The sequence below is a fragment of the Labeo rohita genome, chromosome 25 (genome assembly GCF_022985175.1).
Source record: "Labeo rohita strain BAU-BD-2019 chromosome 25, IGBB_LRoh.1.0, whole genome shotgun sequence".
In the NCBI taxonomy this organism is placed as follows: domain Eukaryota; kingdom Metazoa; phylum Chordata; class Actinopteri; order Cypriniformes; family Cyprinidae; genus Labeo; species Labeo rohita.
This window is the reverse complement of record NC_066893.1, coordinates 25,839,241-25,866,562: the sequence shown is the minus strand read 5'-3', so window position 1 is coordinate 25,866,562 and position 27,322 is coordinate 25,839,241. Positions and strand designations below refer to the sequence as shown.

The 27,322-nt window shown below is 31.4% G+C and overlaps 1 protein-coding gene across 5 annotated transcripts in view; it reads left to right on the top strand.

The window, feature by feature from the left end:
- The window catches only part of LOC127156937 (neogenin), a 171,032-nt gene that overhangs the window by 104,269 nt on the left and 39,441 nt on the right, over nt 1–27,322 (top strand). For 4 of the 5 annotated variants that reach the window (XM_051100102.1, XM_051100106.1, XM_051100101.1 and 1 more), the window contains exons 6-9: nt 7,448–7,602; nt 9,476–9,596; nt 23,081–23,303; nt 25,160–25,314. In XM_051100102.1, the coding sequence (XP_050956059.1) occupies nt 7,448–7,602; nt 9,476–9,596; nt 23,081–23,303; nt 25,160–25,314 (654 nt within the window). The remainder of the gene's footprint in view (nt 1–7,447; nt 7,603–9,475; nt 9,597–23,080; nt 23,304–25,159; nt 25,315–27,322) is intronic. The other variant, XM_051100103.1, reaches the window with a different exon arrangement.

The window sequence follows — 27,322 nt, the reverse complement described above, 5'->3', positions numbered from 1 at the left end:
AATTCAGTTGTGAATGATTTAATTCAGTACAAACAGACTCACAGAAGCACTAAACATCCCGTATGTAATTATGAGCAACATTGTTCAGGCTTTTGAGACACATTTTTCTCTGTGGAGGACGAACTTCAAAGGCTTGTTTTGTTTTTATTCTTTTTATTCTGTATTATTTTCATCACTTGGCATAGGATTACATTTTTTGGAGAGGCAATGAGAATTTACTGCTCTGTCTCATGTGGAGGTTTGTAGAGGTTTTGCATAGAAACACTCCTGATTTTAAATGTCCTGATCATTTGCTCACCCCCATGTCATCCAAGATGTTCATGTCTGTCTTTCGTCAGTCAATAAGAAATCAAGGTTTTCGAGGAAAACATTCCAGGATTTTTCTCCATGTCATGGATCAACAGATTGAAGGTCCAAGTTGCAGTTTCAATGCTGCTTCAAAGAGCTCAACACAATCTCACCCGAGGAAAAAGGGTCTTATCTGGCGAAACGATCAGCCGTTTTCTAATTATTTTCTAAGTAAATTATCAGGACAGTTTCATTCAGGAATGAGCTAATCCTTTAATGTATGCACAGCTCATAGCCATAATTTTGACTTGATGTGGCCATCTGACCAACCATAATTGTCTTTTTTACATGAGACGGGGGAAATCTGCACAGGTAAATGCACTAACAGCCTGACATGAAAATGCAGAGGCAATTATTGCACAATGGACCTTACAAAAAATATGTAAAACCGTCATAACATAACTGTAGCATTAAGTTGAATGTGACAAATTTACATATAATGGTTTTTTGGTTTTTTCATGTTTGATGAGTGAGGCTGGATGTTTTGCATGACATAGTTTTAAAGCCCTTTTTAACATATTCATTTTATGGCAAAGATGGCTACAGCTACATTTCTGCATTTTTTTTGTCACATTAAAAACCGTCAGGCTTCTGAAAAATGTAGTTACTGTAGAGTTAATGTTACGGTTTACTACTCCATGATCCTAGATTAAAGAAATAATTCACTCAAAAATGAACATTTGCTGAAGATTTACTCCCCTTCAGGCCATCTTAGATGTGGATGAGTTTGTTTCTTCATCAGATTTGGAGAAATGTAGCATTCCATCACTTGCTCACTAATGGATGTGAATGGGTGCCGTCAGAATGAGAGTCCAAACAGCTCAGAAAAAACATCACAAGAATCCGCAAGTAATCCAAACCACTCCAGTCCCTCAATTAAGATTGTGTGAAGCCAAAAACTGTGCATTTGTAAGAAACAAATCCATCAAGATGTTTTTAACTTCAAATCGGTGCTGCCAGCTAGCTGCTTTCTTCAGAAATCAGGAGAGAAATATGCATATCAAGCACAGTTTATAAATGGCAAATATAATAAAATTCATTCCAGCTCATGTAAGAAGGTTAACCTAGTCAGTTTTTACCACTTTATAGACATTTAATTCGAAATCACACCATATATAAAATTCTCCAGTTTATTTTTATGGGATTAGTCTGTAAATTAACCCAAGTTAGCAACAGTATAAAAGGAGTTGAGGGTCAGTTGCTTATTATTTACTACTTTGCAAACGTTTTTGAACAAACTAATACAAATTTGCACACTGACTCATGGACGTTGTTTAAAGTCAATACTGATTATTAGGGATGTCACAATACTCAATATAATATCATTTGGGACGACATCCACAGTTCAATACGCACTTGTGAATTGCGTTTTTTCGGTTTTGCATTTAAATAACTTCCTTGTTTTATATCTCTGTATTATATCTGTATGTGTGTCCGCAATTTCACGTGCTGAAATGAGGAAACGCTTCCCCGCTTATATTTGAAAAAGCAACACACGCAGAGCATCTTTCCTTCTAATGACATGCAGTGATAAGCCTTTCTAAACCTTTTGTCCAACAAAAGAGTTATAAAAACAAAAGTTTTTCATCAAAACTTTTTAATTCACAACATCAGTTGAGTGTTTGAAATAACTGCCTTGTGTGATCTGATGTGGATTCTCATCACAGAATGAGGCAGACAGTAAATTCCATACTCATATTCAATGTATGTCGATTAGCAATGGCTTATGAAAATACCCGAGATGGCTTGAAGAACAAAGATAAACCATATATTATTGCAGATGAGTGTTTATTGTCCTTACATTTCGTCATTCAACGTTTAACGTTATGTCTTGTTTTTAATCAGTTACAGCAATAGCAATGCCTTTATCCATATTAGAGAAGCTGGAACGGAACGTCATTAGTGATACTACTTTGACGCATACGTGGGGTTTTTTTGCACGAGGGTGCCCATTCTAGAATGAAACCCATTCTATTTTGCGTGAAAATCAAAAAAATAATACCTCTCTCAAAAGAAAAAATAAGCAGACATATACTAAACCACGCTTTTTCAGTGTACAGAGGGGAGTGTTTTGTTAATTTGTTGAAAAAAAAAAACCCCACACTGAACTGGCAAGATATCAGAACCGAACCGAACCAAAAACCGTGGTTAAAAACGGAGGTACGTATTGAACCGTGGACTTACTGTGTTGTTGCATCCCTACTGATTATTACAGATCACGTAGACCAATAACCAATACTTTGAACAAAAAACACATACAGACTCATGGAAGTTGTGTAAAGCCAATACCGATTATTACAGATCAGGTAAACTGATAACCGATATTTTAAACAAACTAATAAGAATTTGCACACACCGACTCATGGAACTTGTGTAAAGCCATACCAGATTATTGCAGATCAGGTACATTGACAACCGATATTTTGAACAAAATAATAATTTAAATATACTGACTCATGTAAGTTGTTTAAAGTCAATTCTGATTATTGCAGATCAGGTAGATTGACAACCGATATTTTGAACAAACTAATAAAAATGTACATATACTGACTTGTGGAAGTCGTGTAAAGCCAATACCGATTATTACAGATCAGGTGGACCGATAACTGATATTTTGAACAAACTAATACAAATTACACACACTGACTCATGAAAGTTGTTTAAAGTCAATACTGATTATTACAGATCATGTAGACCAATAACCGATACTTTGAACAAAAAAAAAAAAAAAACACATACAGACTCATGGAAGTTGTGTAAAGCCAATACCGATTATTACAGATCAGGTAAACTGATAACCGATATTTTAAACAAACTAATAAGAATTTGCACACACCGACTCATGGAACTTGTGTAAAGCCATACCAGATTATTGCAGATCAGGTAGATTGACAACCAGTATTTTGAACAAAATAATAATTTAAATATACTGACTCATGTAAGTTGTGTAAAGCCAATACAGACTATTACAAATCAGGTGAACCGATAACTGATATTTTAAACCTATATATATATATATATATATATATATATATATATATATATATATATATATATATATATATATATATATATATATATATATATATATATATATATATATTATATATATATATATATATTTTTAGTATTTAGTATATATATACATTTTTTAGTATTTTTATATGCAGTATGTGTTTGTGCTGTCTGAAGCCCAGACTACCTTTGATCTGACTCTTGAAATTGAGCCATTTCATAATTGGATTTTTTTAATTAGATTTATTTATTTTTTCTGGTGAGACACGGATGCTAGCAGTGATGCAAGAGCTTTCAGTGCAATATATCATCAAGAGTAAAGTAAGATCAGGCCGACAGCAGTGGGCTGTGTGTTCGTGATCTCTTCACCCTCCTGATCCGAGCTGTTATTTTCACTCCCTCCTGCTGTGTTCGACCCATCCACATACATTCTGATGTTTTTTTCCATTAGCTTTTTTCGCCTCTTTTACAGGTACTGACGCACATATGGAAGGGTTTGTTACTGAGCTCAGGAAGTTGAAACTCCCATGGGGAGTCAGGAAATCTGATTTTGCTTCTGATGGGTAAAAATAAACCGCTTTGTGTCAGACGGTAACACAAACACACATAGCGAGGAGGGCGTTTAGGTGTGTAAAGTTGCATGTTTTGAAAAACACGTACGCAGGTGCATGTTTGAACGTTTTTATAGTTCCTGTGCATCTGTGCAGCCACATAAAGAAATATTCCAGGTTAGCAATGCATTCAACTCCCTAAGCAGGATTTATGGCATGCAAATGATAAAAAAATATATATATATTTTTTGTGGTATTCGACAGTGTCGCAGATGCTGTGAGCAGATCTTAACTTGTATTGAGATGAACTCACTTGGTTCGTATTTTTAGCTCTCTTTCATGCTTGCTTGTGCTATTTTCATTGATGTGATTAATTTATGATGTTCTTTCAATGCCAATTAGTTTTTTCCCCTCTTCCAAGTGAGATATTTCTTGCATTTGAGTCATTATCCATGCTTCTCTTGCAAGACTTTGGCTGACTTTGGATGCATAAATAACGCTGTGGTGTTTTTAAGAGCTTTTCTGGGAGATAAGAGCCATGCTAGAGTTATAGTGACCGTTTCTTCCTACTGTATATTGCTGCTGTGAAATGCAGAGATGGGTTATTAAACACTGGCATTTTAATCTCTTAATATCTGCATGTGAAGTGACTCATAACTCTTGTGCTGTGGTTATTTTAGAAGCCAGTGTTCACATGCTGGGATTTTACCCGGATTCCCTCTCAGATTAGCAGGATTGTGAAGAGCCGTGTAAAGCGCTGTTAATACTAGCTTTAAAAGTTACTCATAAAATGAAAGGATGTGTTCTGACGATCTATAATCGCTTTACTTTCACACCCACATGCTTCAGTAGTGCACACTTTAGTCCTGCATACTTAGTAGTGCATACTTCAGTCTTATATATTTGATTATATAAGTTTCATAAGTTGATTTACTTTTGATTTTTTTTTTATACTTTATTGTCTTCTAGTTAAATATATTTTAGTTGTATTCTGTATACATCACATTTGGCAGTTTTAATTTTTTTTATCACCACCTATATTAATAAACTTTCATTTTTAATTTTCTGCTCATTTTTTTTTTTTAAATTTAAATCAGCAAAGCTGCATTTATTTTATAAAAACAAATTTAAACAAATATTATAACAATTTAAAAGAACATTCTTCCAGATCAATATGTTTTAAAATATACTTTATTCTTATGATGCAAAGCTGAATTTTTTAGCTTCATTACTCCAGTCTTCAGAGAACAGCATTCATTTGTATTTGTTGCATTTTCCTTTTTTGTTCTTTTTTAGGTTTTTGCAATTATTCAACCCCGTTACCAATCATTTTAACTGTATTAAAACTGTTTTAAGTCCTGTTTGTTTGTTAGTTTTTTTGAAGCTGTGCAATATTGTTACCCACCGTTTTTATTTCTTTATTTTAATATATTTCAGTTTTTTTTTTTCCTTTTTTTGTGTTTTTTTTTTTTTTGTATCATTACAGTTTTAAATCCTGATTTATATATATACTTTTCGATCCCTTTTTTAATCAGTTTTTCAGTCCTGTTAGATGTCACTTTCAGTCCTGGTTAGACGTCACTAACCATTTTAACTGTATTAATAGAGTTTTAAATCCTGATTTGTTGTTATTTATATTTTATTCATATTTATTTTATATTTCTTGTGGAAACTGATACTTTTTAGGATTATGTGATGAATAGTAAATTCAAAAGAACACCATTCATTTGCATTTTATTTCATTTTTCCTTTTTCATACTTTTTTTTAGGATTTTGCAATTATTCAACCCTGTTACCAATCATTGTAACTGTATTAATACGGTTTTAAATCTAGTATTGTTATCTTTATTTTTACAGTTGTGCAATGTTGTTACTCACCAGTTTTGTTTTGTTTTTTTACTTTTTCTGGAAGTATTAAAAACTTTTAACAACCATTGCAACTGTATCATTACAGTTTTAAATCCTGATTTTTTTTTTTTTTTTTTTTTTTTTTTTAAGTTTTGTTTTTATTTTTTTTTTTTTTTTATATTTTACATTTTTCAATCAATTTTTTCAGTCCTTTTCAATCCCTTATTTTTATCACATTTTCAGTACTGTCATTGATGTTACTAATCATTTCAACTGTATTAATACCGCTTTCTCCTGATTTTATGTTATTTATATTTTAGTTATATTTATTTTATATTTTACATTTTTGTGGAAACTGATACTTTTTTCAGGATTATTTTATGAATAGTAAGTTTCAATGATTCATTTGAAATAGAAATTATAAATAAAACAGTTTTATAGTTTTATAAAACAGTTTGTGTGACATTTTTACAGTTGTGTAACCAACCATTTTTAATCATTAATTTTATTGTATTAATGTTAATAATTTTATTTTTTCATTTTCCTTTTTTGTTCTTTTTTAGGTTTTTGCAGTTATGCAACCCTGTTGCCAGTCATTTTAAACTGTATTTTTATTTTTGGTGTTTTCTTTTATGTATATTTAAAAAAAAAAATAATAATTTTGTCAATCCATTTATTTCAGTCCTTTTCAATCCCTTATTTTTTGTGATTTTTCAGTCCTGTTACCTTCACCTGTGTGAATGCAATTTTATATATATATATACTTTTTTTTTTTCTCCTTACCTTTCATTGTTTCACTTTAGTGCTTGTGTCAGTTCTGCACACAGTCATTTGCAGTTGCTGGATTAAATATGCACAATATGATCAGTGAGACATGTGACAGTGTAGCATATTAATGTAATAGGTATACTGTTTTGCATACTACTAGTTTTTAAAAGCATTAGATGGTAGGCAGTATGTACTGCGCAGTAAAGCAGTATTCAATTGAGAACACAGGTGGTGTGAAACCAGTCCTGCAGGAGTGTGAGGGTGAGAAGATCGAACTCAGGTTCATCCAAACAACAAAACCAAGTCTGAAAACAGCATAGTTCACCAAGGCTGATGCTGGTGAGAAACGGCAGTGTGATTTTGCGCTTTAGAGAATTGAGATCACGCCACAAACAAGTGACTGCCAGAGATCGTTAGCGTAGCAGAGTTCAAGGAAATGAATCTTCCTCTGTTCCTCCCCTCCAACTGACAGCAGATGGAGCGCTGTTGATTTTCTTTGTCTCTTGTTGATTTTAGAAGGTGAGGTTGAGCGTGAAAAATACAGAATCAGTCATCCTTGACGCACTTTTGTCAGCCGCTGATAAGAAAACTACCTCTGAATCTCAAACTCCTGTTATATTTAGCGTCTCTGTGTTCTTGTTCTTGATCTGTTCCTCTCTGCCGAACGGCCTCCATTACCTGCACAACTTACAAACATCAGGAAAGGACGCAAACTAGCTCGCTCCCTGATGGATGCGGTTGCCATAGGAACTTGCAAAGGTGGTTGAGAGGAAACACACTTTACCTGCCGCTGCCTGTCCCACCACAGCCGCTTCTGACACACGAATCCCAGCGATGGGATGTTGCACTTTTTTCGTAACGCACCCTGTGACCTCCTCTCTAGTTCATACCTGCATTTATTTATTTTCTTCTTCTAGTTCCTCCACGGTTCTTAACGAGACCCTCCAACACTTATGCCCAGGAGTCCATGGACATTATCTTTGAGTGTGACGTCACCGGCTCACCGCCGCCCACCGTCAAATGGATGAAGGATGGAGACACGGTCATTCCCAGTGATTATTTCAGGATAGTGGTATGTTAGACCCCCTCCTCACTGCATGATACACATTTATCCATGATTTTATACAGTAAACCATTTAAAAAATAAATATTTTTACTCTTTTTAAATGTATTCATTTATTTACTGATGTTGCTAATTGTTATAATCACTTTTTTAAACAAAGTGGTCAGTGAAATAAAGTGTTTAAAATGTGGATGACATTTGATTAAATTTTTTTATTATATATTTTTTTCCAGCTTTGTAATATTTTTTTCCAGCTTTTTTTCCAACCATTTTTAATCCTTTATTTTAATGGATTTAATAATTCAATTTTTCTTTTTTCTTTTTTTTGCAATTATTCAACCCTGTTACCAACCATCCTGAATTGCTGTTATTTTGTTCATTATATTTTACACATTTCAATCCTTTTATTCAGTCCATTTTTTTCCAAATCTATTTCAATCCTTTTTTTTTTTTTTTTGCAATTTTGCAGTCCTGTTATTGACATTTTTACAGTTTTATAGCTTTATATTTTTTTTAGTACTGTTACTGAATTTATGTAACTGTTTTAACTGTATTAATACATTTTTTATATCCTGTTTTACAGATTTTTTTATTGTTTTTTTAATCCTTTTTAATCCCTAATTGTGTAGTTGTTTTTCTTAATATTTTATTTATTTTATTATATAAATAATAAAATAAATAATTATATATATATATATATATATGTGTGTGTGTGTGTGTGTGTGTGTGTGTGTATATATATGTATAATTGATATGATATATATATATATATATATATATATATATATATATATATATATATATATATGTGTGTGTATATATGTGTATGTATATGTATAATTGCAGTTATAAGTAATGTTCTTTAGTAATTTAATTTTTTTTTTTTTTTGGCAGTTTTTCAGTCCTATTACTGTTACTAACACTTTTAACTGTATAAATAAAGTTTTAAGTCTTTTTGTTATTTTATATTTTTTCATTTTGTGCAGTTTTTCAGTCCGACATTTTTAGTGTATGAATGCAGTTTTAAATAATGTTTTTTAGTTTAGTTAGTTTTTTGCAGTTTTTTAGTCCTGTTACTGACACTTTTAACTGTATGAATACAGTTTTAAGTAATGTTTCTAAATTATTATATATATATATATTTTTTTGTAGTTTTTCAGTCCTGTTATTGACACTTTTAACTGTTTTAAATTAGTTTAAATTTAATTTAAATTTAAATTTAAATTTTTAAATTTAATTAGTTTTTCTTTTATATTTTAGTTTTTTTTTTGCAGTTTTTCAGTCCTGTTACTAGCACTTTTAACTGTATGAATACAGTTTTAAGTCTTTTTTTGTTATTTTATATTTTATTTCATTTTGTGCAGTTTTTTAGTTCTGTTACTGACGTTTTTAAGGTAATGAATGCAGTTTTAAGTAATGCTCTTTAGTTATTTTATATTTTATTTACATTTTTTGCCGTTTTTCAATCCTGTTACTGACATTTTTAATGTATGGATACAGTTTTAAGTAATGTTTTTTTTTTTTTTTTTCAGTTTTTAGTCCTGTTATCGACACTTTTAAATGTTTGAATACAGTTTTAAATCCTGATTTTTAATTTGTTTATATTTTAGTTAATTTTTTGCACTTTTTCAGTCCTGTTACTGTTACTAACACTTTTAACTGTATGAATACAGTTTTAAGTAATGATTTTTAGTTTTTATTTATTGATTGTTTTTTCAGTCCTGTTACTTACACCTTTAACTATATGAATACAGTTTTAAATCCCATGACAGCTAAATTGAAGCATTATCCAGCAAAACTGTCTTGTTTGTTCACAATAATAAGAGCATTAGTGATGTTAATTCTTACACAGTGCTCCGTTTTGTTGTTTGTGTCCCCACAGAAGCAACATAACCTGCAAGTTTTGGGTTTAGTAAAATCAGACGAAGGTTTTTATCAGTGTTTAGCGGAGAACGACGCCGGGAACGTCCAGGCCAGCGCTCAGCTGGTCATACTGGATTTAGGTAAACGCTCTCTCTCCATGTATTTGCATTCCTGTGTGTGTTTACGCAGAAATCATCGCCTTTAAATGAAGAAACTTCATTAAACGTGTGCAGTAAAGCTCAGTCAAGCTCCAAAGCCAAATCCCTCAGATCTCGAGTGTTTATTCTAGTTCAGTGAGACTTGCCAAGACTCACCGACTGATCTTTTGACAGGAATTAAACACAGCAATCGTTATCACAGGATGGGTCGTACCAGTCCGTCAGTGATGTTTTCTGGGGATGAGTCCAAACGCTTTGTGGCTTTAATGTTATTATGATTGTTTTACAGCGTGTCATAAGCATGAGATCCACATATTCACATATTTCTGATGCTAACTGTGTTGTGGGAGGTTGTGTTACTACAGTATTCATGTTGCTGAGACATTGGTACAGCATAGTTTAGTCTATTTTTATTTTGTTTTTTTGTCAGTAGCTTGTCTCTCCATCTCGGGCTTCACACACATACATTCGTACTCACGTTTCCACGCACTGAATGAAGGCTTGAACACATGTTCTCACACATCAAGCAGAGGCGTAAATGACACCGCATTGATTGGATGGCTGGTGCGAGATCTGTTTCGCACCTGGCGCGGGTGCGAGTCTCCAGTGTTCTTCGGCTCGTAGAGATCTTGCTGCTGAATGTTTAATTAACCGTGTCGCTTTATTAGAAACGTGTGCATGCTTTTCATTTTCACGTGCGCCGCGCTGCATTAGCACCTCTCGACGGAGACCCGAATTATGTGTGCAGAACTCTGGATGTCGTTTAATAATCCGGGTTCCTCCAGCGGATACGTTAAGGAGGTTTAGTTTGCAAACAGAGACGTGAACCACAAAACACTCGCCGAACGGGGCGGCAGTGACACGCCGCTAATTACTGATCGGATTCCAGCGCAGAGGAAGTGGAATTAAGACATCATGGGAAGTTTTAGAACTTATATTTCATGTCAGCAAGCACAGGAACCTTTTTTTAATGCTGGTGCAACAAAATGGAAGGTGAAAGAATGTGTGTCAGATGTGTGTTGCCCCACAATGATGGAAAATATAGTTTGGTTGTGCTAAATTTGTATTTTCTGCCATTTTTCTGTTTATCTGTTTAGCCAACCAATGACGGACTTGTTTTTTTCCACTGGTAATTGCAATGTTGTGTTAACATTTATTGTTTTGCTTATGTGATTATCAAACATTATTTAACTTTGTTTTTCTAAGGTATTTTTATTTTATTTTATTTTATTTTATTTTTAAACATTTAACCTTTCATTTAATATTAACTAAATTTAATTATATGATTAAATCTGATTGAATAATAATGTTCGTTTAATTTTAATTTAGTGTGGTATTGTTAATTTTATTTATTATTATAGTTTTGTTTTTTTGTTTTTTTAAAAAGTAATATTTGATCCTTAATTTAAAATTAACCAATATTTATTATGTTATTTAATATAATTTAAAATTAATCTTCTATAATATTTAATTCTGTAATATTTAATGTAATATAAAATTAATCTGTAATATTTAATTCCTATTTCAGCAACAATAATTTGAAAAATATTATTACAGTTATTTTATTCATTTTAATGTAGTGTAGTATTGTTCATTTATTTATTATTGGTTTCTGTTTTTTTTTTTTTATTTGATAAAAAATAATTAACATTTAACACTTAATTTACAATTAACTAAAACATATTATATTATTTAATATAATTTAATATTAATGTTCTTTATTTATTTCGTGTTTCAGCAACAATCATTTGATAAATATTATTAGTTATTTTATTCATTTTAATTTAGTCTAGTGTTGCTAATTTTATTTTTATTTTTTTTTATTTGATAAAAAATAATTACCATTTAATACTTAATTTACAATTAACTAATATGTATTATATTATTAATTTAGTATTAATGCTCTTTAATATTTAATTCATATTTAAGTAAACATTCATTTTAATTTTGTGTAGTATTGTTAATTTTATTTGTATTATTAGGGTAAGGTTTTTAATTTATTTGTATTTTTGATTATTTTATATAATTATAAATAATATTATTTTCTTTAATATTTAATTCATACTTAAGAAACACTAATTTGAAAAATATAATTAGTTATTTTATTCATTGTAATTTAGTGTAGTATTGCTAATTTTATTTATTGTTGTTTTTTGTTTTTTATTTTAAATTATTTTAAAAAAATAATAATGAACATTTAACTTAATTGACAGTTAACTAACATTTATTATATAATTTAATTTAATTTAATATTAACGTTGTTTAATATTTAAGCGACAATAATTAGAAAAATATTCTTAAAGTTATTTTATTTTTTAATTTAGTGTAGTATTGTTAATTTTATTTTTATTATTAAAGTTTTTAAAGTTTTTTTTATTATTATTTTATATTTTATTTGTTAAACCATTTATTTACAATTAACTAGAATTTATTATATTATGTTTATTCTGTATATGTTCTTTATTATTTAATTCATACTTAAGCAACAATAATTTGAAAAAATACTACAGTTCATACATTCATTTTAATTTAGTGAAGTATGCCTAATTTTATTCATCATTATTGTTTTTTTTTTTAGTTTTTTATTTTATTTTATTTGTTAAAAATAATAAATTATCGTTTAACCCTTCATTTAAAATTAACTAATATTTATTATATTTTTAATCTAATTTAATATAAATATTCTTTCATTTTTAATTAATATTTCAGCATCAGTTATTTAAAAAAATATTATTATTATTGTTGTTGTTGTTTTTTATTATTTGTTAAAAATAATAAATTATCGTTTAACCCTTAATTTAAAATGACCTGTATATGTGGTATAATTAATATTAATGTTCTTGAATTTTTAATTAATATTTCAGCATCAATTATTTAAAAAATATTATCACAGTTATTTTATTCATATTGTTGTTTTTTTGTTTTGTTTTTTGTTTTTGTTTTGTTTTTTTGTTTGTTTTTTTAAATTACCGACAGGGAGAAAAAAAATAGATGAAATTCTGTTAATAAAAAAGAGACCCTTTAATTTTAATTAATTTAAATTCACTAATCTGTATTATATTATTATTATTTAATAATATAATATTTGTTATTGAATTAATAATTATTTCAGTAATATATTACCAAAGAATCTTATAAATTTTATTTTAATGTGTTTTTTTTTTTTTTTTACTTTCATTTATTATTATTTGTAGTAGTAGTAGTAGTAGTAGTAGTAGTAGTAGTAGGTCCTCTAATTTCCCAGAGAGAGATTGTGTTGTTTTTCCTCAGCACCTTTTAAAAACAGGACCACTTTGTATTGGCAGGGAGGAAGAGAAGAGGAAATGAAATCCTGATAATGAAAAAAATCGCTCAGCAGGGACAATCTGTCATGTTGGAGTTTAGCGGGCACTTGTTGACAGCTGATTTCAGTGACTGAAGCGTCACTCTCACTTATTGATCATGTTTCTGTTGTAGATTGGGTTGGAAAAGGAAGTGTCTCTCCATTTACTCTGTGTTGTTTAGGAGGGACTGTTCTAATAAATGCAGGCGTAGTTGGTGGAGTGAACCGCTGTGGCCTCTCGTCAGTGTTTCTGATGTGGTTGTGCGTCATTGGCTGCATGAGATCTTTATTTCCTCTGAATATTTGCTCTCAACCTCTCCAATTACACGAGAGCTTTGTTTTGATTAACGAAATAATCCACTTCAGGACACTTGGAAATCAGTCCAGACCCTTCTCTTGATTTTCCTGCTGCGCCTGTACACGACCCTTCCCGAGGCTTTTGCATTAGAGGTTTCTTCGTTTGTGGTTTTCAGAGATGAAATGTAAAGGGTTTGTTTACCTAAAAAAAAAAAAAAAAAAAAAAAAGCTATAATAAATTAAACAAAAATAAAATAAGTGTAATATAAAATTATAATAAATATTATTATTATTATAAATAATGATAATTGTTGTTAATAATAATAATAATAATAGTAAATATAAAATGTAAAAAATCTTATTTAATTTGTAAAAATTATTACTGTTAAATATTCATAAAAAATTAACAAACCAGATTTACATCTCATTATGTTTGCATTTACAATGGCAGATTTTAATCTGATGATATCACATAGATTTCCAAGGAACGGACACCTGTCACACACTGAGTGTGAGATGGAGTGTGAATACTGCTTTCACGAGCTTCAATGCTAAAACACTTTTTTTTTTTTTTTTTTTTTTTCTTCTTCCCCCTCAGGCTTTCATTCGTCCATTACGGTACACACAGAGTACAGAGCCAGCACATGATCGCTGTCGTTCCAGCTGTAATTATGTGTCTGTGTGTAATGAGATCTGCTAGCATGCTGTGGATTACAGTCTGTTCAACATGTTAATGTCATGCATTACGCCGAGCGTGATTGTAGGGGTGGGCGTTATGACAGAAATCCTCTCAAAGATATAGTCAGTTTTGCTGGAAATTCAACAAAAAGCATGTAGTAATGCCTTTATTGGAATAATCCAGTGAATAAAATACTTTACAAATGGTAGGTACTTTATTCATTTGATTATAGTTTTTACATTTGGACCATGAAATCATATTTACATTGAAACCCTTACTTTTTAACGAACATTAATAGTATTACTAGTAATAATATTATTATAATTTTTGTTTGTTACCATATACGTGAGTCAGTTTCAGTATCTAACTGCACCTGTCACAAAAGCTTTATTTTATTTTTTATTATAATTAATTTAGCCCATAATTTAAATGAATATTCTAATAACATTAATTTTATTAATATTATTACCGTAATGTTTATTAGTTTTATTATCCAGTACTGGCATTAGTTTCAGTAACTTACTGCTACTGTCACAAAAAAAAAAAATTAATAAAACCCTTAATTTTTCATTAATATTTTAATAACATTAATTGTATTAATATTATTATTGTGATTTTCATTAATTGCATTATCCAGTACATGCTTCAGTTTCAGTATCTAACTTCACCTGTCACAAAAAAAACTTTTAATAACATTATTTTTACTAATATTATTTAATTTTTTATTAATTGTATTATCTAATACAAGTGTCAGTTTCAGTATCTAACTGGTCCTGACACAAAACCTTTTTATTTTATAAATTTTAAAAAATATAATTAATGAAACCCTTAATTTTATCAATATTTTAATAGCATTAATTGTATTAATATTATTATTGTGATTTTCATTAATTGCATTATCCAGTACATGCTTCAGTTTCAGTATCTAACTTCATCTGTCACAAAAAAAACTTTTAATAACATTATTTTTACTAATATTATTTAAATTTTTATTAATTGTATTATCCAATACAAGTGTCAGTTTCAGTATCTAACTGCTCCTGACACAAAACCTTTTTATTTTATAATTTTTAAAAATTATAATTAATGAAACCCTTAATTTTATCAATATTTTAATAGCATTAATTGTATTGATATTATTATTGTTTCATTAATTGCATTATCCAATACATGCTTCAGATTCAGTATCTAACTGTGCCAGTCACAAAAACTTGCTTTTATTTTATCATTTTTAAAAATCATAATTAATTAAACCCTTACTTTTTAATTAATATTATAATAATGTTTTATTAATATAAATTATATAAATATACATTTTATTAATACAATATTAATATTTTTTTTAAAAATATTATTGTAACTATTATCTTATTATCCAATATGAGTCAGTTTCAGTATCTAACTGCACCTGTCACAAAATCTTTTTTATTTTAGCATTTTTAAAAATGATAATTAATTAAACCCTTACTTTTTAATTTATATTTCAATAACATTCATTTTATTATTATTGTAACTTTCCTTAATTTTCTTATCCAATATATGCATCAGTTTCAGTATTTAATTGCGCCTGTCACAAAAACTTTTGGTTTTTTTTTATAATTAAAAAAAACTATAATTAAACCCTTATTTTAATTAATATTTTAGTAGCATTGATTGTATTAATATTTTTGTTGTAATTTTCATTGATTTCATTATCCCTGCGTCAGTTTCAGAATGTAACTGCACTTGTCACAGAAACTTTTGTTTTTATTTTATTGTTCATTTTTAAAAATTATAAGTAAACCCTTTTTCAATTTAGATTTTAATAGCATTCATTTTATTAATATTATTGTGGGGTTTTGTTTTAATTAATTTTATTATTAAATACATCAGTCAGTTTCAGTATGTAACACCAGTGCACCTGTCACAAAAAAACATTCATGTGTTTTTATTTTAGCATTAATCTGTTCAATTTATAAGTAACTGAACAGTTACTTTCTAGTTAATATTTTAATAACATTAAAATATTATTATTTTTATTAACATTACTATTGTATACACTGTACCGTCTCTAACAGCACCTGTCAAAAAAGCATGATTTTATATATTATTTTTATTTTATTATTAATTTAAATTGAGTAAAAGAAAAAAAAAAGTATGTGTGTATATATATATATATATATATATATATATGTATATGTATATGTATGTGTGTGTGTATATATGTATATATATATACATACACTCTTACGTACTCTTACTCTTACTATATATAGTCTTACTTTTTAATTATTATTTTTATAATATGGTTTATTAGTAGTAGTAGTAATTTACGTTCATTCTAACTTTTTTCTAGGTGAATTTATTATTTTATGCAGCACTATTTTGTAAGCTTTCCCTGCCCACCTATATCTGTGGATAAATCCACCGTAGTAAAGCGGTGTAGCAAAATACGTCTTGATACATTTCTACCATCACACGTTACGTATCATCCTACATGATGGGAATGAAGAAATATTTAGGCCCTGAAGCTCTTCACCATGTACCATTTAAAGTCTTTCCCATCTAGACCTGTTGTGTGTGATTATGAGTGTGTTTACCGCGGTGAAATCCTCCATCTCACAAGCCCCTTGATTGGGATGTGATTTCTGCAGCGTTGGCCCTCTGGAGGTCTGCGGCTTCACTGCTGCTGATGTTTTGCTCGATTGATGAGCAATCAGATGATATTGGATTGTGTGAATGGCTATTGATGAGCTGGCCGGGATTCCTGTCAGTCGCTCAGCTGGATGGAGAGAGGGAATGTGAACGAGAGAAAGAAAAATGTTTTTTTAAATCCCTGCTGTGTGATTGTACAATCCGAAACAGCCCTGTTTCTCCACACCCGCTCCATACAGGAAGCTCTCTCTGCGGGATTATGGGGCTTTTGGGCTTTGACGGGAAGTGTCGCACGTGCTTGGCCTGCCGGTCGTTCGCTTTCTCTCTCCACCCGACTAATGACAGCGATCAGAGTGGCCTTTTGACGTAAAACATGAATCCATAAATAACAGGACAGATATAAATAACGGTGTGAAGCGTTTAGGCGGGTCGTCTTTTCCTGAGCGCTGTCCCGTTCTCAATCTTCCTGTGGGTTTGAGGTTACGCAAACAGACAGTCAGGTGTGATTGAGGCCACACACGCCGTCTCTCTGTTTCAGCAGGCAGCAGGAGTTCAGACAGGTATAGAGTGCTTCAACAACCAGGGGGCTTTTCCATCAAGAAACCCAGACACAAGCAAACTGGTTTACTGATAGGGTGTTCTGACTGGTTGATTCTGGGTGTTCAGAGTAGTTGATAGGATATTCTATATAGTGGTTTATAGGGTGTTTTTGGTGTTTTGGTTGGTTGATAGTTTGTTCTGGGTAGCTGATAGGATATTCTGCAAGATGTATAGGGTTTTCTAGGTGTTGTGGGTAGTTGATGGTGTTCTGGGTGGTTAATATGGTGTTCTTGGTGTTCTGGGTAGTTGATAGGATATTCTGCGAGATTGATAGGGTTTTCTGGGTGTTATGGGTAGTTGATGGTGTTCTGGGTGGTTGATAGGGTGTTTTGGGTGTTCTGGGTAGTTAATAGGATATTCTGAATGGTTTATAGGGTGTTCTTGGTGTTCTGAGTAGTTGATAGGGTATTCTGGGTAGGTGATAGGGTTTTCTATGTGTTCTGGGTGGTGATGGTTGTTCTGGGTAGGTGATAGGATATTCTGGGAGATTGATAGGGTTTTCTGGGTGTTGTGGGTAGTTGATAGGGTGTTCTGACTGGTTGATTGGGTATTCTGGGTGTTCTGAGTAGTTCGTAGGATACTCTGGGTAGTTAATAGGATATTCTGAGTAGTTGATAGGGTGTGCTGGGTAGTTGATGGGATATTCCGGGAGGTTGACAGGGTTTTCTGCGTGTTGTGGGTAGGTGATAAGGTGTTCTGGGTGGTTAATAGGGTGGTCTGGGTGTTCTGGGTAGTTGACGATGTTCTGGGTAGTTGATAGGGTGCTCTGGGTAACTGATAGGGTTTTCTGGGTGGTTGATAGGGTGTTCTGGGTGGTTAATAGGGTGTTCTGGGTAGTTGACGATGTTCTGGGTAGTTGATAGGGTGCTCTGGGTGATTGATAGGGTTTTCTGGATGTTCTTCTTGTTTTGGGTAGTTGATAGGTGTCCTTTGTGTTCTGGATGGTTGATAGGGTGTTTTGGGTGTTCTGAGTGATTGATAGGGTGTTCTTGGTAGCTGATCTGGGTGTTCTGAATAGTTAATAGGTTGTTCTCGGTGGTTAATAGGGTGGTCTGGGTAGTTGACAATGTTCTAGGTAGTTGTTAGGGTGCTCTGGGTAGCTGATAGGGTTTTCTGGGTGGTTGATAGGGTGTTCTGGGTGATTAATAGGGTTTTCTGGGTGTTCTAGATGATTGATAGGATGTTCTTGGTGTTTTGAGTAGTTGATAGGGTGTTCTTCTTGTTTTGGGTAGTTGATAGGTGTCCTTTGTTTTCTGGATGGTTGATAGGCTGTTCTAGTTAGTTAATAGGGTATTCTGGGTGGTTCGTAGGGTGTTTTGGGTGTTCTGGGCAGTTGATAGGATATTCTGGGAGACTGATATGGTGTTGCGGGTGTTCTAGGTAGTTGATAGGGAGTTTTGGGTGGTTAATAGGGTGATCTGGGTGCTCTGGCTGGTTGTTTGGGTGTTCTAGGTGTTTTCTAGGGGTGCTCTGATTGATCGGCTACTGATCATTATAGGCCGATAATCCCTTGGGGATGTTTGATCGGCGGTCTCTAAAAAGGTAGATCTCATAAACCGATCTAAAGCTGATGACGCGTCTGCCGTGAGAGGTTTAGTACGACATGCTAATGGATTAAAGCGTTCAAGCTGCACACGGTTGCCGTCTAGTAGTGCATTCCAGAAGCGGTGTATCTGCAGCGGTGTAGTCAAAAAAATGCTCCCCTCCACCCCTCAAATTAAAAAAATTTCCCTCTCTCTCAAAAAAAAAGAAAAAACAAAACAAAACATCAGGCCCTGAATAAGTGTCTAAAAAATCCTGATTGGAGTATCTATAGAAATAATTCTACATGATTAATAGGAGACTTTAAAAAGATCGGCATCAGTGATCAGATCGGTAGATAGATACAGCTTCCTGTGATCAGCGATCAGTGATCGGCCTCAAAAGTCCTGATCGGAGCACCTCTAGTGGTTTCTAGATGGTTTTACTGTCTTCAGTGTTTATCCTCAGGTTTTGAGTTACAGGTATAAACAATTACAATAGTAATGCTTGACTTGGTAAACACCTCTAATTAATTGTCTCTACAACTTGGTTTGGTTGTAGAAGTAGTTCGGCTGAAGTCAGACTGCACTATGAAAACATTCTGCTGAAATTATCCTAAGCTTTCATCTCAATAAGCAGACGTTTTAGGAGCGCTGAAGATCAAGGCTATGGATGTGAGAAGAGTATGTCGGGTTGTAACCTTTGTAGTGCCATCCTCTTTGTGCACGATGCCATTTCATCTTCAGAGAAAACACTTTAATGCCATTTTCATATCAACATGACACGTCATTGCTTCAGCTATCACATCACTCCTCCTTTTCTTTTATCTTCCTCAGCTCTCATTTATTAGCCTTTTTTTCTTACAGGAGTTTCAAGAATGATGTACTACAGTCCCGACGCTGTGCATTTTGGGTTGTAGATTTAAAAATGAAACGTCTCTATTAGGAAATAGTAATATTGAATATTTACAAGATGTGTGTGTATCATACTGTCCTTCATTGTGATAATTAGGTCGAAAGCTGTGAAAAAAATAAACTATCATTTTACAGATTTATTTATTTTAATTAAATATTATGAATATGAATTTTGCCGCCTTTTAAGTCATTTCAGAGCAAATGCTTGAACATCAAGCTCTGTATGAAATATCATCAAACGACTGGAAATATAGAGCTGTAATGTTTAGCTATAGCTCTCAGCCCTGCATACTGAATGAGAGGTACAGAACTTCAAACCCAAAAGTTTCCCAGCATCCATTTTTGATCCTACTCCGATTGAATCCACACCCTCGGGTCTTCTATTTCTGTTTTATTTCATAGTGTTTTTTTTGGTGCATATCTAATAATAATAATATCCCAAGGTCCCTTCTGTGCTTGATGTCATTTCCTGACTTAAGATCTTGCCTTTGAAGGGCAGTGTGAGTGTTTCCCCCCAGCTGTGAAGCCCTGACAGAGAGCGAGGAGATTTGAGATTAGCTTTCTCGTTGGGATGTTAAATAAATCAAGATATTACTGTAGCAGGATACAGTGATAACGGTGCAGTTATTTTTTAAAGTCCCGTGATGCCAGTGTTTTCATCATCGGGGTCGTTCATGGCGTTTTATTTTTACCCATCAGGTGTCTTATCTTAGGTTGATGTTGTTTTTCTGTCTGTACTCATGCTGAGTCAGGATATGAGCGGGAAGCTCCGTTCAGTGGGCGGCAGTGCCCAGTTTGGCACATCACCGTCTCCAGCTGGTCTCTGATGCCCGTTTGTGTGCCAGACACGGCAGGCTAGCAGACACCTCGCCCACTCGCACCCGTGCCGTCACGCAGCGTCCCGCTGTCCCTTGAGCAGGTTCATTCAGCCGAGGTGGGGTGTCACTCACACCTGAGGGTGATGACCGGTCACAAGCTGTGATAGCGTTCTATTCTATTCTATTCTGTTCTGTCCTGTCCTGTCCTGTCCTGTCCTGTTCTGTTCTATTCTATTCTATTCTATTGTAACCCATTCTGTTCTTTTCTGTTTTATAATTTATTCTATTTCTGTCTGTTCTATTCTATTCTTTTCTTTTTTTCTATTATAATCTATTCTTTAGATTTATTTTATTCTGTTCAATAGTGAAGCCTGGCTCTTGCCATGAACGTAGACATAGAAGCTGATGTAGTGTTAAAAAAGGAAAGAAAAAAGTTTTCAGTTCTGTTCTATTCTCTTCTATTCTATTCCTTTTTTATTCTATAGTTTTTTCTACTCTTTTGTTTTTCTATTCTTTTCTGTTTTCTTCTGTTCTTTTATTTTGTTCTATTTAAATCTATTCTGTTCTTTTGTTTTTCTATTCTATAATAACCTAATCTGTTCTATTCTACTCTATTCTATTCTATTTTAATCTATTCTTTTCTGTTTTGTTCATTTCTATTCGGTTCCAGTCTATTCTTTTTTTGTTTGTTTTTCTAATCTATTCTATTTTGTTCTATTCTATTCTTTTCTTTTCTGTTTTTCTATTCTAATCTATTCTATTTTGTTCTATTCTATTCTATTCTATTCTTTTCTTTTCTGTTTTTTCTATTATAATCTATTCTTTAGATTTATTTTATTCTGTTCAATAGTGAAACCTGGCTCTCACCATGACCATAGACACAGAAGCTGATGTGGTGTTAAAAAAGAAAAGAAAAAAGTTTTCAGTTCTGTTCTATTCTCTTCTATTCTATTCCTTTTTTATTCTATAGTTTTTTCTACTCTTTTGTTTTTCTATTCTTTTCTGTTTTCTTCTGTTCTTGTATTCTGTACTATTTAAATATATTCTGTTCTTTTCTGTTTTGTATTCTATAATAACTTAATCTGTTCTATTCTACTCTATTCTATTTTAATCTATTCTATTACTATTCTATTTGGTTGCAGTCTATTCTTTTTTTGTTTGTTTTTCTATTTTAATCTATTCTATTTTGGTCTATTCTATTCTTTTCTGTTTTTCTATTATAATCTATTCTGTTCTTTTATTTTATTTTATTCTGTTTAATAGCGAAAACTGGCTCTTGCCGTGAACATAGACAGAAGCTGATGTGGTTTAAAAAAAGGAAAGATTTCTATTCTATTTCCATAAAAAGGAAGAAGTTCTATTCTTTTTTTACTTTATTCTGTAGTAACCTATTCTGTTCTTTCATTCTATTCTATTCTTTGCTTTGCTTTTATTTGCTTTTATTTTATTCTATTTTTGTCTGTTGTATTATGTTCTCTTCTTTTCAGCTTTTTTCTATTCTGTTCTGTTTTGCTATATTCTATTATTTTCTCTTTTATTCTATTCTCTCCTGTTGTATTTTCTAATGTTTTCTGTTCTGTTTTTTCTGTTTAATTCTATTCTATTTTAATCTAGTCTGTTCTTTTCTGTTATCATCTGTTCTTTTCTACTGTAATCTATTCTTGCCTCTTATTATATTCTGTTGTATTCTATTCTCTTCTTTTTTGTTGTATTCCTTTCGGTTTTATTCTATTCTCTCCTGTTCTATTCTGTTCTATTCTATTCTGTTCTGTTCTTTTCTTTTCTTGTCTGTTTTGTGTTCTGTTCTTTTCTTTTCTGTTTTATTCTTTTTCATCTGTTTTGTTATTTTCTGTTATTATCTCTTTTTTTCTGTTGTAATCTATTCTCGTTTCTTTTATTATATTGTTGTATTCTGTTCTCTTCTTTCTGTTGTACTCTTTTTTTATTCTATTCTATTCCGTTCTGTTATATTCTATTATTTTCTGTTTTATTCTTTTCTATTCTAGTCTGTTCTCAGGTTTTGTTTCTTGAAGGACACTTGTATTATTGACCTTGAAGCAAGACTCATCCCCAGGAAATCAATTTTTGGAGGGATATTTACATTAATGTTGAATAATATGAATATACATTAAAAAAAACATTAAAAATCTTACTGATCCCAAACTTTTGAACGACGATGGATGACAGATTTTTATGTAAATTGTATGGCGATATTTTTTTCATAATTCTTTGCAGTAAACAAACTCTGACCATCACCACCAGAATCCTCTAATTTGCATCTGTGACAGTTTTGCTATTTTTAACTACTTCAGATGAAGTCATCAGTGTGTTTTAATTGCAGGGACAGATGTGAAACTGTAATTAACATTGTGCTTACTGATATGAATGTTAATGATATGCTTCCCCTCAGTGTTCGTAACATGTCGTGGCTGCATGTTAAGCCTGCCGTTGAGCCTCCATCTCCTGCTCTGTCTCATAGTAAATTTGCTGTTTCGTTTTGATTTTGAAGTCATTGTAGTTGTCCTTTCATTTACGTCAATTATTTTATGTTCTTTTCTTTTTCTTTTTCCTCCTTTTTTCTCACCCTCCCTCTCCTCCCTGAACTCTGTATCTATAATTTACCCCCCTTGTTACCCCCTTGTTGCCCCTCCCGTCACAATCACCCTTCCAACGTACTCAAGACGTTGCCCTTCCTTCTGCTGTCCCTTCACTGACCGATGCCACTACTGACCATGTAGCGTCCAGCCCGGCCGAGCGCAACGGCCCAACGCCCTCCGCCCCGCGTGATGTCGTGGCGTCTCTGGTGTCCACCCGATTCATCAAGCTGACGTGGCGACTTCCTGCCGAGCCGCACGGGGAGAACATCACCTACTCTGTCTTCTACAGTCTGGAAGGCACAAACAGGTTAAAGATGCTAAAAGATGTCAATGTGTGTTTGATGTTGGAAAATGAACATTTAACACGGTCCTGCGTAGTTTAAAAGAACAGTTTATGCTGCCTCTGCAGGTTGTTAAAGGAACAGCAACAGCAAATACAAACTGTAACACTGTGCTAATGTTTATCAAATCTAATATTTAAAAATTTTAAAAACACATTGATTGACCACTAATCTGAATATTTGGTCAAATGCATCATCGTCATCAGTTATTATATTTTGTGCACAAAAAGTGAATTTTCTATATAAAACACTCAAAATACACAGATAAACTATTAGATTTGACAGAATATGCAGTAAACAACTAAATCATAGTGTCAAGGTTACTGCATCCCATAATGCAGTGTGTCTAGGGTCAAGTCAAGGGTTATTGTTTTTATCTGAAATTATTAAAAACATTTTTGTTGATTGAATTCAAGCTGAAATAAAATGTTACATTATTTATTTATATATATATATATATATATATATTACATTAAAAAATGAAACCTAATGAAAATTAGAAATTTTCCTTGGCAACTAACTGAAAAAAGTTTGAAGCACTAAAACTAAAAAATAAAAGCAAAAACTGAAATGAAAATAAATTAAATGTAGTAGTAATATTAAAATTATAAAAGTTAAAGCACTAAAATTACTTACTGGCAATAAATATAAACTAAAATTAAACCTAAATAGTAATATTTAAAAATGATAATAAATTAGAAGTGTTACCTTGGCAAAATTTCTGAAATAGGTTTAAGTTGAAGCACTAATATTATTTACTGGAAATAATTATAAACTGTAACTGAAATAAAAAATAAATTGAACCTAAACAGTAATATTTAAGAAATAATAATAAATTATAAATGTTGCCTTGGCAAAATTTCTGAAATAAGTTTAAGTTGAAGCACTAAAACGACTTGCTGGAAATTAATATAAACTAAAACTAAAATAAATGAAAAAATTAAACATAAATAGTAATATTAAAAAATAATAATAAATTAGATATGTATCCTTAGCAACATTTTTGAAATAAGTTGAAGTTGAAGTACTTGTTACTTGTTGGAAATAAACAGAAACTAAAACTGAAATAAAAATCAATTAAACTAAAAATAGTAATATTAAAAAATAATAATAAATATGTTTCTTTTGCAAAAAATCTGAAATAAGTTTAAGTTGAAGCACTAAAATTACTTGAAAAACATATACTAAAACTGGAAAAAAAAACAAAAACAAATAAACAAAATTAATAAATTAAAAATGTTTCTTTGGCAAAATTTCTGAAATAATTTTAAGTTAAATTACTAAAATTGCTTACTGGATTAAATAGAAACTAAAACTGAAATAAAAATTAAGTCTAAAAAGGAATATTAAAAAATAAGAATAAATTATAAATGTTGCCTTGGCAAAATGTCTGAAATAAGTTTAAGTTGAAGCACTAAATTGACCTCCTGGAAATAAATATAAACTAAAACTGAAATAAAAACAAATTAAACCTAAAGAGTAAAATAAAAAAAATACAAATTTTTTTAGTAATATTACATTAAATTATTAATAAAAAGAAAAGGATAAAAAGAAAAAAGTATAAATAAAATTAATATAATAAATAAAAATAAAAGCTAAGTCAAAATGTTGAATAAAAGCTGTTGAAACTAAAAAGTTAGCAACTTTTATTTTTATTTTTATAGAAGGCATTTTATGCCGATACCTACAATAGCCTCCTTGTTTTTTTGTTAGAGCTAGAAGCATCTGCATGATGTTCCAGACTTGCTATTACAGGCCTAAAATCATACCTCAGACATGGTAATGTTATTTTGCTTTCATATTGCTGTCGTTTTGCTCGCAGGGAGCGTGTGGAGAACACCAGCGGCCCGGGAGAGATGCAGGTCACCATCCAAAACCTCGTCCCCGACACTAAATACACCTTTCGGGTGGTCGCGTCCAACGCTAACGGCCCGGGCGAGAGTTCCACCCCACTTACGGTGGCCACCCAGCTGGAAGGTAAAACACCAACACACACGTACACACACTTCAAGCACGCGTTTGACCGCTAGCGTTGAATACTGGGCCAGGTTTGAGGTTTCTGTCTCACAAACACACTGGTCCTGCTTGTGTGCGTCCAAACCTACCGCCCACTTGTTTACCAGACGCCGTTGATCTGGGGACGCTGTGGTTTCTTCACAAACAGGCTCTTTCTGTCCAAACTGTATGAGTGTGGAATAGTAAACATCTGGGTGGTGCGACGATCGGGATGTCTGGCAGTATCTGTCAGGATGATTTTCATGGATACAGGCGACTAGTATTAATGAGACGAGAGCTCCGGGACGCAGGTAAGGTCGGAGCTGTCAGGAAAGATGCAGTCGGTGCTTTTGCGAGCCCATCTCACGGGACGGAAGGAAACTCGTGCTACTGGTGGGTGGCCACGGTTGGGTAAAAACTCCAACTGGATTGCGCAAAGCACAGATATAGAGAAACTACATCCCGGCTTGGACGATATCTGACATATAGCATAGTATGCAAGATCAGGATTGTGCATCTTGCTTCTAAGGTGCCTGGATAGTGCAGTATTTCTTGGTGGATTTTCATAGTTTATGTCCGTGCATGCTAATATTGCCTTTGCGACACTGATGAGGAGGCATATTTTTTGTGCGTGTTGCATCAGTCCACATTATTCTTGCAACTTATCATCAAAAGCAGAAGTTAAAAATGACTTTTTGTCAGCTTTTCTATTAAAATCACCTGTCAAATAATACAATTTCCTTGTTAAATATTCAGTTTAACTCTAAAATACCATTCAGAAGTTTGGGGTCAGTAAGTTGTCAGAAGTTTTAAGACATTTATAATGTTACAAAAGATTTCTTGAATAGGAATAAATGACCTTTACAATATATTCACATAAATCAGAGCTGCAAAACGATTAGTCGCAATTAATCGATTTAAAATAAAAGTTTGTTTACATACTGTGTGTGTGTACTGTGTATATTTATTATGTATATATAAATACACAGACAAATGAATATAAACTAAAACTGAAATAAAAAAATAAATTGAACCTTAATAGTAATATTAAAAAATAATAATAAATTAGATATGTTTCTGAGATAAGTTTAAGTGCTAAAATTGCTTACTGGAAATAAATTTAGACTGAAATAAAATTTAAAAAAAAAAAGTAAACATAAATAGCAATATTAAATAATAATAATAAATTAGAAATGTTGCCTTGGCAAAATTTAGGAAAAAAATTACTTAATGAAAATAAATACAAATTAAAACTGAAATAAAAATAAAAATAAATTAAACCTCAATAGTAATATTAAAAAATAATTTTTAAAAAAAAATTAAAAATGTAGCCTTGGCAACATTTCTGAAATAAGTTTAATTTGAAGCGCTAAAATTACTTATTGAAAATAAATATAAACTAAAACTGAAATAAAAATAAATTAAACAAAAATAATAAATTAGAAAATTATTTCTTAAATAATTTTATGTTAAAGCACTAAAATTACTTGCTGGAATAAATAGAAACTAAAACTGAAATTAAAAAGTAATACTAATTTAGATGTTTTCTTGGCGAAATTTCTAAAATAAGTTTAAATTGACCTGCAAATGGAAATAAATATAAAATAAAACTGAAATAAAAGCAAATTAAACCTAAAAAGTAAAATAAAGAAAAATACAAATTAGTAAAATAAATACAATTTAGTAAAAGTAAAATATTTCTTGATCTTTTAAACATAAAATAAGTTTATGTTTACGTACTACAGTATATTTGTGTGTACAGTATATATAAACATACACATACATGTATATATTTAGAAAAATATACAAATAAATTTTCCTTAATATTTACAGTACATGTGTGTATTTATATATACATAATAAATATACATAGTACACACACACATGTAAACATAAACTTTTATTTTAAATTGATTAATCGCGACCAATCGTTTTGCAGCTCTAAAGTAAATATAAACTAAAACTAAAATAAAAACAAATTAAACCTAAA